At 41.3% G+C, this 17416-nt stretch overlaps 1 protein-coding gene across 1 annotated transcript in view; it reads left to right on the forward strand.

Moving 5' to 3' along the window:
* The window catches only part of LOC126176266 (UDP-glycosyltransferase UGT5-like), an 80362-nt gene extending 64227 nt beyond the window's left edge, over nucleotides 1-16135 (forward strand). The window contains exons 10-11 of the mRNA XM_049923414.1: nucleotides 3822-4093; nucleotides 15919-16135. Coding sequence (XP_049779371.1) covers nucleotides 3822-4093; nucleotides 15919-16135 — 489 coding nt within the window. The remainder of the gene's footprint in view (nucleotides 1-3821; nucleotides 4094-15918) is intronic.
* Nucleotides 16136-17416: the final 1281 nt, after the last annotated feature.

A 17416-nucleotide genomic window follows, 5' to 3' on the forward strand; every position in this document is an offset into this window, starting at 1 on the left:
AAGCAGAGTAGTACTTTCTGGCAGTAATACGTATTTATGGGTAGCATGGGTGCAAACATAATGAAAGACATGAGGCCATTTTTTCCCATGGAGTCAGTTTTGTCTGATATTCTGTGGTGGTAGAGCGTTACTGACATATCTCTGTTTTCTACTAAATGAAATCTCGTGTGACTTGGGCCTCCCTTCGGGTAGACCGTTCGCCGGGTGCAAGTCTTTCGATTTGACGCCACGTCAGCGACTTGCGCGTCGATGGGGATGAAATGATGATAAGGACAACACAACACCCAGTCCCTGAGCGGAGAAAATCTCCGAGCCAGCCGGGAACCGAACCCAGGCCCTTAGGATTGACGTTCTGACGCGCTGACCACTCAGCTACCGGAGGCGGACTGTTTTCTACTGCAAAACCATCATCGTCATTTTGAATTACAAGTACCGGTACGTTATTTTCAATACTTCTCACATGAGTACCTAAAACAAACTTAGTTCGTTTGGGTGAAGTGCAAAGACATTTTCTCCAGCTGTGGTCTCAGAGTTCCTATCTGTTTGGATGTTAGCAGGACTCATATTCCATCTTCAATACTGCAGGTTTCTTATGGGAAAATGTAATGGTGTGTGGTAAAGCTTACAGGTGCTGCAAAACTTATTTTTATTCGAAAGCTTCTAAAACGTTTGGCTGTTTCGCGATAAATGTTTTCTGGAGATGGCACAGCTACATATTTCGTGGCACATTTGTCAAACTCCTTTGGAGAAATAGAGATTGTCAATGGTGACTGAAGTTGGCTGTCGTGTTGATTCTTGAATTTATTTTGCTTTAACATTTGCTCATGTGAGAAGCTTCATAACTTTTGTTTCATGCTTTTCCAGTAAAAAAGTCTCTTGGTTAATGTGTTGTTCCTTGTTCCAAATTCTGGTGACAGGTGCTTCTCGTCTCAGGACTGGTTGTTTAATTTTCTCCACTGGTTTTGGAGACAATTTCTTTTGTTTGGATATGGCATATTGTTTCCATGGCCAGTATACTAACTGATTTGGAACTTTATTTTATTCATAGCTTAAGAATTCTCTGTACGGATGTTCATATTTTGTTATCAGTGGTGTGTTGTTATCTTTTAATTTTTGTTCCTCTGTTTTGGGGATAGCGCCAATGGCAGCATTCTTAAGAAAAATATTTTCAAAGCGTATAATGATCAAAAGCTGTGTTTGCAGTATAACCACTGAAATGCTTCAAGTAGTTGAATCTTCTCCAGTGAATGACCTTTTCAGTATTCAATGACCTTAAGACAGAAAAACAAAAATAATTCTCACAGTTATTGATTTACGGTATTTAATTTGCAGTCAGTGAACTGCGTATTATAAGATATTATCCTCTGTTTCCAAAAGCTAGTTACAGAAATGGCAATAAAACTGATGAACGTATTATGCTTTTGATATTTCGACCCTCAGCGGATGTGTCTTTAAGACTTAAGCTGCAATCACTTCCAAGCTCATTCAAGACACACATCGGCTGGTGTTCTTGCTACTGGTAGTAAAATTAAATCTTGGCAATAATGCAAAATAAGTGTGGCAACTCAATGATTTACGAGTTATTTCTTGGATGGCACAGAACTATCCTGCTAAATTCAGTTGATTTTAAGTGTTATTAGCATCGAATAATATTTATGATATTCAATTCAGGTGAGACACAGGGTTACCAATTTATGGTTTTGAGCCCAGGGAAGACATTCCACATGGAAGTAGCAACTAGTCTAGTCTTTCTTGCTGCGAGTTATGTGTGCTGTCCACCACTGGGACAATACGTGAGACACTAATACTGTAGCTCTTCGGTAGCTCAGGGGTAATGTGATCGTCTGTCAGACGGAGGATGTGTTGGCTTGCAGGTTCTGTCTCGCTGAATGCCATATTTTTAGGAGTTCTGTCGCGAAGCTACAAGCACGAAAATCGAAAATAAAGAATTCTTAAGAAAATTTCTCCATCAAATTCGTTCTCTCTGCTTCCAGTACCTCATAGTGTAATACCGAAAAACTAACGATACTACACAAGTGACAGTGCCTCTTTCAGCTTCAGAGTGTGTTATTGCGCAGTACGAACTGCAATGCAGTTTCATCTGTCGTTCTTCTTACACTGATACAGGAAGGTGTCAGTTGTTGGAAATAAATACCAGTTTCCATGCACACGTCCCTTGGGAGGAGGTCCCAATGCCAGCTCCCTTTTTCAGCCAACGGATGCAAAATATGTTCACGATGTCCTTCCCTAAAGGGCATGTTTCTTATTACGACACGGCTGCTAATTCCTTCTTAATAACGTAACATAAAAACTTCATAGCCCCTCGTTATGCTTTGGCTTATAGAATCTTGAAAGCAGGTATCTTTGAAAAAGATTTGAGCAACGACATGCTTCCCATACAATAACAAGAGTTCGGATCCGACGTTTTGTTTATCTGTGTGTTAACAAACCTGTACACAATGCAAGAACCAATGCAACTTCAATCTAAGAAGCTCGAGAGGATTGAATGGGGCACCTTGTTCATGCCCTTTGCCTATATATAGTGCCTCGTTGGACGTGTACTAGGCGCGGTGCGCTACCTATGATAGTACAACCGCTCTGCGCTCATGGGTAGCACACCGCCCCTACTACTCGTCCACCGAGGAGCTCGGGAGTCACAGCACCAGGTTACAACACCTGAAGATGGGCTTATAAGAGCTGGTGTGATGATAAGAGAACTGTAAAATTGAAGCAGTATTTTCAACCTCTGGTATGATGCTCAGTTGCGGATGTTCCTCCAGCAGTATTATTTACCGAATGACTTGTCGTGGATCAGATGCTGTTTCGGACACTCGGAGTAGTGTCCGAAAAGAGCTAGTATTTCTAAATTACTATATTACATTAGTAATGAACGTTTCTGCTGAGCTTTCAAGTACGTGATCTACCTCTAGTCAACACCCCAGTTCGTTCCCTCCCCCCCCCCATTCCCCCCCTCCCTGAGCACATACTTCCGTGGACGTGAGACGAAGTAGATGCATCCGGTTTTGAAAACGATGAAAACATATGAACTGAAGAAGAGGAATTTGATGAATTAGGTACTGTCTTCTCCAAACTTCTTTAGATCACATCTAAAATAAATGGTTCTTAACCTGAAGGGTTAAGTGGCGATTAATAACACAAGGAACTTTACGCCTTTCTCACTTCCTTTATCTCTTCTGCTCGCCCACCATTCCTAGTTAATTACGTACGGAATCATTTCTATACAACTTTCTAGCATTTACAGCCCCAGATTTTCCCATAGTGGCCAAAGTTACAAACAGTTTTTTTTTCAGAGTAATCGGTTCAGCATTGAAACAAAATTTCGCTTCCATACGATAATTACAGGACAGGCCGCTGTTGCCGACCGGTTCTAGGCGCTTCAGACCGGGCATGGATGTGTATGATGTCCTTAGGTTACTTAGGTTTAAGTAGTCCTAAGTCTAGGGGACTAATGACGTGAGATGCTAAGTCCCATAGTGCTTAGAGCCATTTGATAAGTAGAGCTCGCAATCGAAGTCTGTGAGCAGCTGGCTTTTTACTGTAGCCACGCGGTACTTCGTTACTGCAGCTGCAACTTTCTTAGGACAGACGCTGATTACATGGAAGTTAATCTCCCTTCAGTGTGAAACTGATTACTGAAGATAGAGATTGTAGTAACAGTGTCATATGCAGTATTAATTAAATGGTTGGCGTTTTTGGAATGTAGATCTGCGTGTTTCTCGAGACTTTTGCACCACATAGTGTAGCTTTACGACTTTCATGTTAAATATTAAAGTTACATGTGAAGCGCATCTGTATGTCAGGATGTGAGGGACTTCCTAGACAGCGCCAGGGACGGCGTAGTTTACTTCAGCCTGGGCTCCAACGTGCAGAGCAGCGCCATGCCTCCAGAGACAGTCCGCGCCTTCCTGGACGCTTTCGCTGGAATCCCGCAGCGCGTGCTCTGGAAATGGGAAGCTGATGGACTGCCCGGTCAGCTCGGCAACGTGATGACCGCCAAGTGGCTGCCGCAGCAGGACGTGCTGGGTGAGTGCGCGGACGCCGTCCGCTGCAACGGCCCGCTGGGCTGCCGAGCGTAGCGACAACTGCGGAAAGTGACGTCATTGTACTGTTGCAGCTCATCCGAACGTACGCCTCTTCATCACTCAGGGAGGACTACAGAGTTGGAACGAGGCAGCTTATTTCTCTGTGCCCGTCATTGGGATTCCTTTCCTAGGAGACCAGGTTTACAATGTTGAAAATATGGTCGGTTTAGGCGTCGGACGAAGGCTGGATTTAAAAGACGTTACCAAAGACAGCGTTTTGGAAACCGTACAGACAGTTCTGGAAGACAAGAGGTGAGGAAATTTGGTTTTTAGTTCTCCAATATTTTGCAGCATACGAATGTTAATCCCCTTGCAGCTCCATGGTGTCGGCAATGCTAGCACAGTGACCCAATCGCTTGTATGCTCGGAAAAATGGTTCATATTTGTAATGGCAAGGTTCTTCAGACTATTGTAGGTGCTATAACAAAATACAGGAGCAGTTAGTCTCAAATCTTAAATATTGTTAGAGCTGCATGGCACACTGTGATTTTAATTTGGTGTAATCCATGTGACTACAAGTGCCGAATGGAAGAGGTTCTTTATTAGTGAAAACCGCTGTATTTTTGAAAGGAATATTGACACCCTTCCTTTGTGACTGGATTCTAATATATTTGTATGCATTGTACTTCCGGTAATACTGTTAGAAATATCTAGTGAAAGAAAATTTCTGTCGGATTCTTATTTAGATAAAAATTTATATTTCCTGATTATGTTTTCGAGCTAAGTTATTACCAGAAAGTATGGGAAGTCTTTGTCACATTGTTAAAAAAAGGGAAAAGGATGATAAGAGTTTAATGTCCCAATGAAAACAGTTCATTAAGATAGAGTCCAGGCTCTGTTTGGGGAACAATGGTAAAGAAAATTCACTGTGCCTCTCAAAGGAACCACATCAGCATTTGCCTGGACTCAAAATCTGAATGAGCAGACTGGGATGAACCGTCGTCCTACCGATTGAGAGTGCTAACCACCGGGCCATCACTCTCGATTCGCTTTAATAATAGGATCACCATTTACTTTGGTTAAATTTGTTTCACAGATCCCCACTTTGTGGCGTCCGAGGAACGAGTATGTAACAAAATCCAACAACGAGACGCTGATTTTCCGTTGTGTTACTATTAATCTGAATTTAACTTCTCCTTAACAGCGTTTACATGGAAGCATAAAGGAGCCCTGCTGGCCAATCCCTAGTGAGAATATTATCAAGTTGCTCTTAGGCTCTCTCAGACTGATTGTAGAGTTTGATTGGGATTTGGTATGGTAAATGATCTTAAAGTGTGATTCTACAATGTTAGGGATGTGTCGCACACCGCTATGCATGTGTCCTAATAACAAACTGTTCAAAGCAGGTTTTATCATACAAGCACCGATTTCACATATGAAGTTTAAAACAGAGTACTAAAATAAATGAGTAACTGATTAAAAGAAGATAAATGGTACATTTTTGGGAGCAAACAAATACATATAGGCGACATAATGAGGTATCCAAAATTGTAAAAATTTGAAACTTGCGACTGATTTGTCACCCAAAGAATAAGTTCTGTATCTACTGAAAGCTAGAAATCGCTGCCGACTCACTCATCACCGACTGCCGACCGGAATACTGCCGTAAAAGAGCACAGTGGAAAGACCCTCATGTACATACGTTCTGTCTATTCGAAAGGTTTGGAACTCACAGCCCATTAATTATGGTCACAACTTCTTGCAAATTTACGTTAAAGTGACCGCTCTTTAATTATAAAGATCTTCTGAATATCTACATATACATCTACATGATTACTTTCCAATTCACAATTTAATGGGTGGCTGAGGGTACATCGGACCACCTTCAAGTCTCTTCTCTACCGTTCCACTCTCGAACAGATCGCAGGAAAAAACAAACATAATTCTTTCCGTGCGAGCTTTGATTTCTCTTATTTTATTATGATAAGCATTCCCTGTGGAGGTGGGTGACAAAAAAATATTTTTACACTCTGAGAAGAAGGTTGGTGATTTAAATTTCGTGAGAAGGTCCTGCCGCTGCGAAAAAAAACGTTGTTTTAATTACCGCCGCCACAATTCGTGTATCATATCCGTGGCACACACTACCCTATTTCCGGAAAACACAAAACGAGCTGCCCTTATTTGAACTTTTTCGATGTCATCCGTCAATCCTATCTGATGCGGATTCCACACCACACAGCAATACTCCAGAAGAGGGCGGACAAACGTAGTGCAAGCAGTCTCTTTAGTAGACCTGTGGCACTTTCTAAGTGTTCTACTAATAAATCTCAGTCTTTGGTTTACTTTATCCACAGCAATATCTATGTGATCGTTCCGGTTTAAGTTATTCGTTATTGTAATTCCTAATTATTTAGGTGAGTTTACAACTTTTAGACCTGTGTGATACATGGTGTAACAGAAATTTCCTTTTAGTACTCATGTGGATGACGTTTCAATTGTCACTATTTACACTCAACTGCCACTTTTTGCACGGTACAGCTGTCTTGTCTAAATCATTTTTCAATTCCTTTTGATCATTTGATTACTTTATAACACGGTAAAAGACATCATCTGCAAACAATCTAAAAGTGCCGCACAAATTCTCCTAAATCGCTTATGTAGATCAGGAACAGCAGAGAGATTATAATATTTTCTTGGGGAAAGCCAGATATTACTTCTGTTTCTATCGGTAACTTTCCGTCAGTTACTACCAACTGTGATCCTTCTGACTGGAAACTACGAGTCGAGTCCCACAACTGAGACGATGCCCCATAGAGACGGAATTTGATAAGAAATCGCTTGTGAGGAACGATGTCAAAAGCCTTCTAGAAATCTAAAAATACGGAGTCAAATTGACCTATTCTGTCGATAAGACTCATTCATTCGTGAGCATAAAAAGGTAGTTGTGTTTCAGAAGATCGATATATTCTGAATCCGTGTTGGCTATTTGTCAATAAATCGTTTCTTTCGCTATAATTCATAATGTTCGAGCACAGCATATGTTCCAAAACCCTACTACAACTCGACATTAGTAATGTGGGTCTGTAATTCAGCGGATAATTCCTATATTCTTTCTTGGGAATTGGTCTGACTTGTGCTTTTTTTAGTCTTTGTGTACGGATCTTTCTATGAGCGAGCAGATGGATATGGTTGTATCAGTATATTCTGAAAGGAACCTGACTGGTATACAGTCTGGACAAGAGGGCTGGCCTTTCTTCAGTGTTTTAAGCAGTTTTGCTACATCGAGGATGTTTGCTTCTAAATTATTCATGTTGGCTCCACCGTAGAGCTAAAGCACAGTCTAACCATTGTCGAAATGTTAGTTGACAAAAATATAAGCGACAACACAAAAGTAAAGCACATTAGTAGGCGCAGAAGGATGCCACTGTAACCAGGGCCGAAAGTTGGTTGCTCCAGTACGCTTTTTTTTACATTATAATGAGATACGACATTCAGAAAACGTTTACTGACACCATTACCATTGCAGAAGGTACTGACTGCGTCTTTACGCTGGTGTATTTCACATACGAATAGAATTTTTTGGTATATTCTGCTAGATTTCGAGAGAGGAAAGTGTCACTCGAATTTGTATCTGACTTTTTTTAAATAGAAGTATTATGAGTTCAGTTTTGGTCGGTTTGGATTTTACTATATTCACTCGAGCTACAACAACCTTGTTGTCACCAATCCCTGTATCTGTCATCACGCTCGCTATCAAGGTGGTAGAATTGGAACAGAAAATATTACACTCTTGTTGAGATTTACGAAATGACGTGTGAACTTTAAAAGTGTAACTCACTGCAGAGATGAACTCTGGTATTGCATTCACATGTGAAGGCGACACGTGGAGTACTTCCATTGACAAGTAGGCCTACAATTGTAAATTTTAATATATACTGTGTTTAAATGTATCACATATATCGTTCAGGAAGGCTGTTTAGAAGAGGACGATAGCCAATAACTAAACTATTATGTAGAAATGTTGAAAGTATTACATGAAACCCACAGCTGTAGTCAGTGTCATTATTTTTAAATTCTTTATTCCTGTAAGCTATTAACTTACAACCTTCCCTTATTTTATTTTTTAGGAAGTGTATGTAAGTTTTTAATGCAAATACGACTCGAAAGGCAGCATAAGAATCAAAGAAAGCATTTTGTATATGAATTACTGAATATATATCAAGTGCAAGAATCTGAATAGCGTTTGGTCTTCAGCTGTCGGACAGTGCCACATATTACTCAAAAATGTATGAGCGAATGTATGTCCGATTAATTCCACCTATTTAACAGAGGTCCAATTTTCGAAATTCAATACATTTAGTTAGTATGTTTATATTATTCAGTTTAATGTATTTCATCAGGTTCCATAGGATATCGTGACAAAGCTACTTCATCATGGAGGCACTAGTATGTAGTACATAAGAAGCTGAAACTATGATCCAGAAATCAAAGAAGATGAATGTAAGAAACCAAGAATAAATATGCACAATAGGATACACAATGAAAAACTGGTGACAAAGCAAAGTTCGAAACTATTGCAAGGCATACCTGCACAGAATAAGCGGACTGTTGAAAATCTGGGTTTGGCACTGAATATCTTGAGTTCCCGTGGAAATACTTTAATGTAGATTCTGCAAAATACCGCACATCATTTTGTGCATTGGTTAAATAAGTGCTACGCAAATGCCAATCTCTATTACCGTCCAGTTTTTACTGAGTTACTGTGGCAGTTCCTTCTGATTGAGTCCGTGATTATTTATCACAAATTACTCGAGGATGATATGTATATGAAGCGCACAGTTGGATTGCATGATGCATTAACCTTATGGCAAGCGCATCTATTCTTTTCACACAAGCAGGCGCGTTACAACACGGGCATCTGTCAATAAAAACAAGCATGTGCTGAACAAACTATAATATTTGCTAAAGAAAGCAGTTCACAATCACTATCTTCACAATTTATAAGAAAAAGATTTGCTCCTTTAGTTCTTCTAATAACAATTCAGCCAAAAATTACGCGAAGCGAAATGTAGTGTGAGGAGGGCTATGCGAGAGGCGTTCAATGAATTCGAAAGTAAAGTTCTATGTACTGACTTGGCAGAAAATCCTAAGAAATTTTGGTCTTATGTCAAAGCGGTAGATGGATCAAAACAAAATGTCCAGACACTCTGTGACAAAAATGGTACTGAAACAGAGGATGACAGACTAAAGGCCGAAATACTAAATGTCTTTTTCCAAAGTTGTTTCACAGAGGAAGATTGCACTGTAGTTCCTTCTCTAGATTGTCGCACAGATGACAAAATGGTAGATTTCGAAATAGACGACAGAGGGATAGAGAAACAATTAAAATCGCTCAAAAGAGGAAAGGCCTCTGGACCTGACGGGATCCCAGTTCAATTTTACACAGAGTACGCGAAGGAACTTGCCCCCCTTCTTGCAGCGGTGTACCGTAGGTCTCTAGAAGAGCGTAGCGTTCCAAAGGATTGGAAAAGGGCACAGGTCATCCCCGTTTTCAAGAAGGGACGTCGAACAGATGTGCAGAACTATAGACCTATATCTCTAACGTCGATCAGTTGTTAGAATTTTGGAACACGTATTGTGTTCGAGTATAATGACTTTTCTGGAGACTAGAAATCTACTCTGTAGGAATCAGCATGGGTTTCGAAAAAGACGGTCATGTGAAACCCAGCTCGCGCTATTCGTCCACGAGACTCAGGGGGCCATAGACACGGGTTCTTAGGTAGATGCCGTGTTTCTTGACTTCCGCAAGGCGTTCGATACAGTTCCCCACAGTCGTTTAATGAACAAAGTAAGAGCATATGGACTATCAGACCAATTGTGTGATTGGATTGAGGACTTCCTAGATAACAGGACGCAGCATGTTATTCTCAATGGAGAAAAGTCTTCCGAAGTAAGAGTGATTTCAGGTGTGCCGCAGGGGAGTGTCATAGGACCGTTGCTATTCACAATATACATAAATGACCTGGTGGATGACATCGGAAGTTCACTGAGGCTTTTTGCAGATGATGCTGTGGTGTATCGAGAGGTTGTAACAATGGAAAATTGTACTGAAATGCAGGAGGATCTGCAGCGAATTGACGCATGGTGCAGGGAATGGCAATTGAATCTCAATGTAGACAAGTGCAATGTGCTGCGAATACACAGAAAGATAGATCCTTTATCATTTAGCTACAAAATAGCAGGTCAGCAACTGGAAGCAGTTAATACCATAAATTATCCGGGAGTACGCATTAGGAGTGATTTAAAATGGAATTATCATATAATGTTGATCGTCGGTAAAGCAGATGCCAGACTGAGATTCATTGGAAGAATCCTAAGGAAATGCAATCCGAAACCAAAGGAAGTAGGGTACAGTACGCTTGTTCGCCCACTGCTTGAATACTGCTCAGCAGTGTGGGATCCGTACCAGATAGGGTTGATAGAAGATATAGAGAAGATCCAACGGAGAGCAGCGCGCTTCGTTACAGGATCATTTAGTAATCGCGAAAGCGTTACGGAGATGGTAGATAAACTCCAGTGGAAGACTCTGCAGGAGAGACGCTCAGTAGCTCGGTACGGGCTTTTGTCAAAGTTTCGAGAACATACCTTCACCGAAGAGTCAAGCAGTATATTGCTCCCTCCAACGTATATCTCGCGAAGAGACCATGAGGATAAAATCAGAGAGATTAGAGCCCACACAGAGGCACCTTCTTTCCACGAACAATACGAGACTGGAATAGAAGGGAGAACCGATAGAGGTACTGAAGGTACCCTCCGCCACACACCGTCAGGTGGCTTGCGGAGTATGGATGTAGATTTAGATGTAGATGTAGATGTAGATGTAGTTATTCTAACGTATGTTCACTTCCATAACACCTTTCACCGACAGCTTGTTTCTTAGTACGTTGTTTAGAAACAAAGTTATTACATCTACCATTTTAACTGATGTAGATCAATTCTTTTGACATCCCCAAAGGATACACCTCCCGCACTTGATTGCTGGAGGTTCAGGTTGCTAAACTTCGGAAGACGATTCATCACAAAGTGATTGAGACGTACAGTGAGATCGGCTGGTAATGATCTCATTTCAGCACTATATACGAGGTGTTCTCTAGTAAGACCTGCTGCTAGCTCTGTGACAAAAAAAATCTTCATGAAGTTGTTTCTCGCTTTGCGAAGGAAAATAATATTCGTCAATTCATTCCACTGACGTTCAAAAAAGGAAACAATTAAAAAAATAGCCAATGGCCATCTCCTCGTAATTGTTGAAACTGAGTAAAAGGCACACATTTTACTCTACAACGTCAGCTCCACCTTTTGACACATTGTAATCACCTATGATTTCAGGTTTCTATGCTTCTTCATCAACTGTCGGCGTGTCATGCACTGTAAACAAAAGTATGACAGCACGATGTTTACAAGGAACGTATGATACTAAGGTCTTATCCTGCATAAATCTAAACATACCACTTCCAATTTCTCTTTTTTCTTTGGGAGAATTCTCGGAGGAATTTCATGTCCGTTCCTCCTCATAGTACAAAAACAAGTGATTTTCTTCCGCAGCAAATGTTCGGAAAGGAGGCAGCTTTTGTACCAGTTGTCAGTTATGAGGTTTCTGGAAAATCTTTCTATAGGCATTACAAGTCACTTCACTATACAGCGTGTTACAAAAAGGTACGGCCAAACTTTCAGGAAACATTCCTCACACACAAAGAAAAGATGTTATGTGGACATGTGTCCGGAAACGCTTAATTTCCATGTTAGAGCTCATTTTAGTTTCGTCAGTATGTACTGTACTTCCTCGATTCACCGCCAGTTGGCCCAATTCAAGGAAGGTAATGTTGACTTCGGTGCTTGTGTTGACATGCGGCTCATTGCTCAACAGTACTAGCATCAAGCACATCAGTACGTAGCATTAACAGGTTAGTGTTCATCACGAACGTGGTTTTGCAGTCAGTGCAATGTTTACAAATGCGGAGTTGGCAGATGCCCATTTGATGTATGGATTAGCACGGGGCAATAGCCGTGGCGCGGTACGTTTGTATCGAGACAGGTTTCCAGAACGAAGGTGTCCCGACAGGAACACGTTCGAAGCAATTGATCGGCGTCTTAGGGAGCACGGAACATTCCAGCCTATGACTCGCGACTGGGGAAGACCTAGAACGACGAGGACACCTGCACTGGACGAGACAATTCTTCGTGCAGTAGACGATAACCCTAATGCCAGCGTCAGATAAGTTGCTGCTGTACAAGGTAACGTGACCACGTCACTGTATGAAGAGTGCTACGGGAGAACCAGTTGTTCCCGTACCATGTACAGCGTGTGCAGGCACTATCAGCAGCTGATTGGCCTCCACGGGTACACTTCTGCGAATGGTTCATCTAACAATGTGTCAATCCGCATTTCAGTGCAAATGTTCTCTTTACGGATGAGGCTTCATTCCAACGTGATCAAATTGTAAATTTTCACAATCAACATGTGTGGGCTGACAAGAATCTGCACGCAATTGTGCAATCACGTCATCTACACAGATATTCAGTGAACGTTTGGGCAGGCATCGTTGGTGATGTCTTGATTGGGCCCCATGTTCTTCCACCTACGCTCAATGGAGCACGTTATCATGATTTCATACGGGATACTCTACCTGTGCTGCTAGAAGATGTGCCTTTACAATTACGACACAACATGTGGTTCATGCACGATGGAGCTCCTGCACATTTCAGTCGAAGTGTTCGTACGCTTCTCAACAACAGATTCGGTGACCGATGGATTGGTAGAGGCGGACCAATTCCATGGCCTCCACGCTCTCCTGACCTCAACCCTCTTGACTTTCATTTATGGGGGGATTTGAAAGCTCTTGTCTACGCAACCCCGGTACCAAATATAAGAGACTCTTCGCGCTCGTATTGTGGGCGGCTGTGATACAATACGCCATTCTCCAGGGCTGCATCAGCGCATCAGAGATTCCATGCGACGGAGGGTGGATGCATGTATCCTCGCTAACGGAGGACATTTTGAACATTTCCTGTAACAAAGTGTTTGAAGTCACGCTGGTACGTTCTGTTGCTGTGTGTTTCGATATCATGATTAATGTGATTTGAAGAGAAGTAATAAAATGAGCTCTAACATCGAAAGTAAGCGTTTCCGGACATATTTCCACATAACATATTTTCTTTCTTTGTGTGTGAGGAATGTTTCCTGAAAGTTCGGCCGTACCTTTTTGAAACACCCTGTATACTCACGAACATTAGACACCTGAAATTGCCTTTCTGGTTGCATCACGCAGCAAACCTCCAGGTCACTGCAATGAAATGTTTTTGCATCAAATATTGCAAACATTGTTATCCCATATTTAGGTGGTTCGCTGGGTACGTGCTGAATCCATCCACAGCGGCCTCTGAAAGGATGAAGCATTTCGTCTGTTCCGGTGAATTCACTCAGGCTGTAAGTACTCTGATAGTCAGCAACAAAAACGCCCGATACTGTACGAACTGCAACCAGCTTACTACTTTTTCTCCTGTCGGTCCTCGTTTCCATGTCATCAAACCGCGTGCTGCATGGAAGAAACAAACATTTAGTATCTCAGTGCGGCCGTCAGCAGTTGAATTTCTGTTCCATCTGCCGCTCAGAGTTCCTGTAAATTAAGATGATGACCTTTTCTTGTCCTAATCAAAAAACGAATCCCAAACACAGGCATTATTTCGTTTCTTGATGTCACTTTATTATCTCTTTTGCGAGATATTTGATGTTGTTCTCGCTGTCTATATTTATACGTGTTTGTACAGTTTACGATTTCATCAGTAACGTCTTGGTAAATTATTTTCAGAAAAGCACTAACTTCGTCAGTTATATCTGTCACATTTCTCTTTGGAGGTGGTAGAATTTGCACAATGGTTTTCTCTTGGCTTTTGAAATTTAACACACTCAGCTTAGTGTTTTCGAGTAAAGTACTCCCGCACATCTGCTGTCTCTTCGAGATCATCACCATACTCACCTTCAAGTTCAGATTCATAATCTTAGTCCCCACTATCAATGTTTTCATCATCCAAGTCCAATTGACTTTCCTCCAGGTCTGAAAAGTCTGGAGTGAGTTCATTATCACTTTCTTCGTATAGTTTGCGATCTTTCTCTTCTGATACACCCTTTGAACTGAAATAAAATATCAAAAGAAATCAAATGAATAAATAAATTGGGATGTCAGTATAACCAAATTAACGTTTACTGTGAACCCATACACAATAAAAAACAACCAATAAGTATAATTAACTCTTTATTACACTTAACTCTACATATTGACTGTTGGAACAAAGTTTGCAACTGTCACAGCAGCATGCGCGAATTGTACTTTTTACATTTGACACCTCGTTGCTGACAATTTAGAAAACAAACTTTGAAAGCTAACCAAGGGAACTGAAGCCGCATTAACAGTGTCGAGGAAACATCGCCAGTGGAACACATGCAAGCGGCGGCGCAATGGCGCAAGGTTAAGGCATCTATTACGCATAAAAACCGCAGCTGTTGTACCTTTTGCCGGCCGTTGTGGCCAGCAGTTCTAGGCGCTTCAGTCTGGAACCGCGCGACCGCTACGGTCCCAGGTTCGAATCCTGCCTCGGGCATGGATGTGTGTCATGTCCTTAGGTTAGGTAGGATTAAGTAGTTCTGAGTTCTAGGAGACTGATGACCTCATATGTTAAGTCCCATAGAGCTCAGAGCCATTTGAACCATTTTTTGTACCTTTTACAACAGCGTGCCCGCTCGAGGGATAGCAATGGCCTGCGTGAACGTCATGAAATACCTCTGCAGATCGTTCTGATTGACCTTTTCTGGTCTTAGAATTTTTTTGTAACTGCACGGATTTACCTAAAAACGTAACAGAGCGTAAGCGTGCCAAATAACGAACTTTCACGTTTCAGTGTCAGAGATAGCGTTGACTATAAAGTAAATGTAGTACTAGTCAGTTTTTTATAATATTCTGAAAGCGATACCTTCAAGGAAGTTCATCCTACTATGACTCCGTAGAGCTACGTCTCAAAAACCCATATTTTTTTTTGTATTTTGAGTTTCAGCACTCTATGAACCATTATATACCCGCAATATCAGTGAACATTTGATTCAAATCACATGTTGATATTATGTTATTGACGTAGGCTGACATTACTTGCAAAGAAGCAGATATAATCTTTACAAACATTCACTTAAAAAGATCCGCTTGGCAGAACCACTGCTATGGTTATTCGTCCAAATGTGGGGTGTATGTACATGAAGGGACCAGTTGAATCTTATGATTAATTAAAAATGGCCTGAATGAACGTCACGAAGTGCCTCTGCATATAGTTATGATTGGTCTTTTTCTAGTCTAAGAACATACTTTGCGACTGCACGGATTTACCCAAAACTGTAGCAGTGTAAGTGTGCCAAATAAACAAGCTTTCGTGCTTCAGTGTCAGAGATGCGCTGACTATTTTTAAAATAAATGTAGCACTAGTCACTTTCCGCACAATATCCTTAAAGTAATACATTCCAAAAACTTCTCACCTAACTGTGACTCCATTGAGCAACCTCTAAGAAACACAATTTTTTTGTGTTTTACATTACCACTCTCTGTGACCCATTTCATACCTGAAATGTCAGTGATCATTTGATTCGAAGCTTTAGTTGATATCATTCTATTATTGACCTATGTCGACATTATTTGCAAAAAAATCGGAATCTTTTTAAAAATCCAGTGATTGTATCTGATTAAATGTTTTATACAGCTCAGTCTTATTGGGTTATGCTTGTCAGAAGCACTGCTGTGATAATTCCTCCAAATGCAACTCCCTTTCTCTGTTACAGCTACCAGGAGAACATGAAGCGCTTCTCTGTTGTGTACCGCGAGCACCAGGGCACGCCCCTGCAGAGGGCGGTGTGGTGGGTGGAGTACGTGATCCGCCACCAAGGGGCCCCCCACCTGCGCAGCGCAGCCCTCGACCTGCACTGGTGGCAGCTGCTGCTGCTCGACGTCATTGCCTTCATACTGGCTGTGGCGGCCGTGGCGGCGTTTGTGCTCTAGAAGCTGAGTCGGTGGCTCTTTTCGTGGCTCACTCGACCCAGCAAATTGAAGAAACAGTGAAACTGTTGCTGTCTTGTGTTCCGTTATCTTGCAGCACAAATGTCCGTGTGTTTGTTCCGTGCAAGCTGGTTGAATGTTTATTTGGTGCAATGATGCAAATGTCGAAATCGAGAAATCACAGTCAGTATTTCATTGGTAACTTACAATAGTATATATTAGTATATAATAGTATAATATAATAGTTCACGCAGAACATGTTAATTACATGCATTTAGAAACTGTTTTACTACAAAATTAAGTCATTGCATTCTGCTGTAGAAAGTATATTGCTGTTATTGTGAATGACAAACATGTGCATTGCTCACTATGAAGACCTTGTCATTAGATATTCGGTTAGGATAGCATAGAGTAATGCCTCGCATACGAAGTCCAAATATATTTCCTCTGTCATTTGCTCCTCATCTCTTCAGGTAGCCCATACCACGACCTTCAATCGCTATTACGTAAAACAGCTTAATAAATGGAGCTGTCTACAGTCTAAAACACTGAACAGCCTGTTCCATGTTTAACATTCTGTAACTACGTAATCGACAGTGATGATTTCATTGTCTGTACTACCAATGTTTGTAACACATTTGACAGCACGAGGGGTATCAAATGCATCAACCCAGCCTCAGCTCTCCCAACATCCGGAAAGGCCCAGAAGCTTCAATTGGCTTCCTCTGTTTCAGAAGGAGGTCACCTTGGTATTGTGGTACTTCAGATATTTTGCTAAGTGAAGCAACACAGTACAGCAGACTGCTGTTCTAGCCTTCATCATGATCAGTTCCATTCCATGAGCAGTTTTCACACCCACTCCGCCACATGTACTGTGAATATGTGACAAGTGTCTCCACTAAGTGCAGCCCACTCTACAAGTGCCAGAAGTTGCTGAATGGAAGATATTTATGCAGTCCAACAGCAACACAGATAATGGTGAGAGAAGTGCAGTAACCTTGTGGCCATTCATTAATTCATCACCAAGTGATTCCAACAGGATTATACAGCTTCACAATATATTGTCAACAATAGAAATCAGCTAGTGCCATGTTTATTAATCGAGTCCCTTTCCCATCAACAGTACATAAGTCACTTACTAAACAATATTTACAAGTTAGATACTTATCAGAAACTGTTTATAGGAAAGTATTTTATACAGGATTTCACTTGACAATTGCAGATAAGTGCTTGGTTAATAAAGTGAAAACAGCCTCACTGTGTGAATACGAGCTCAGTGAACTT

Source organism: Schistocerca cancellata, chromosome 3 (genome assembly GCF_023864275.1).
Source record: "Schistocerca cancellata isolate TAMUIC-IGC-003103 chromosome 3, iqSchCanc2.1, whole genome shotgun sequence".
In the NCBI taxonomy this organism is placed as follows: domain Eukaryota; kingdom Metazoa; phylum Arthropoda; class Insecta; order Orthoptera; family Acrididae; genus Schistocerca; species Schistocerca cancellata.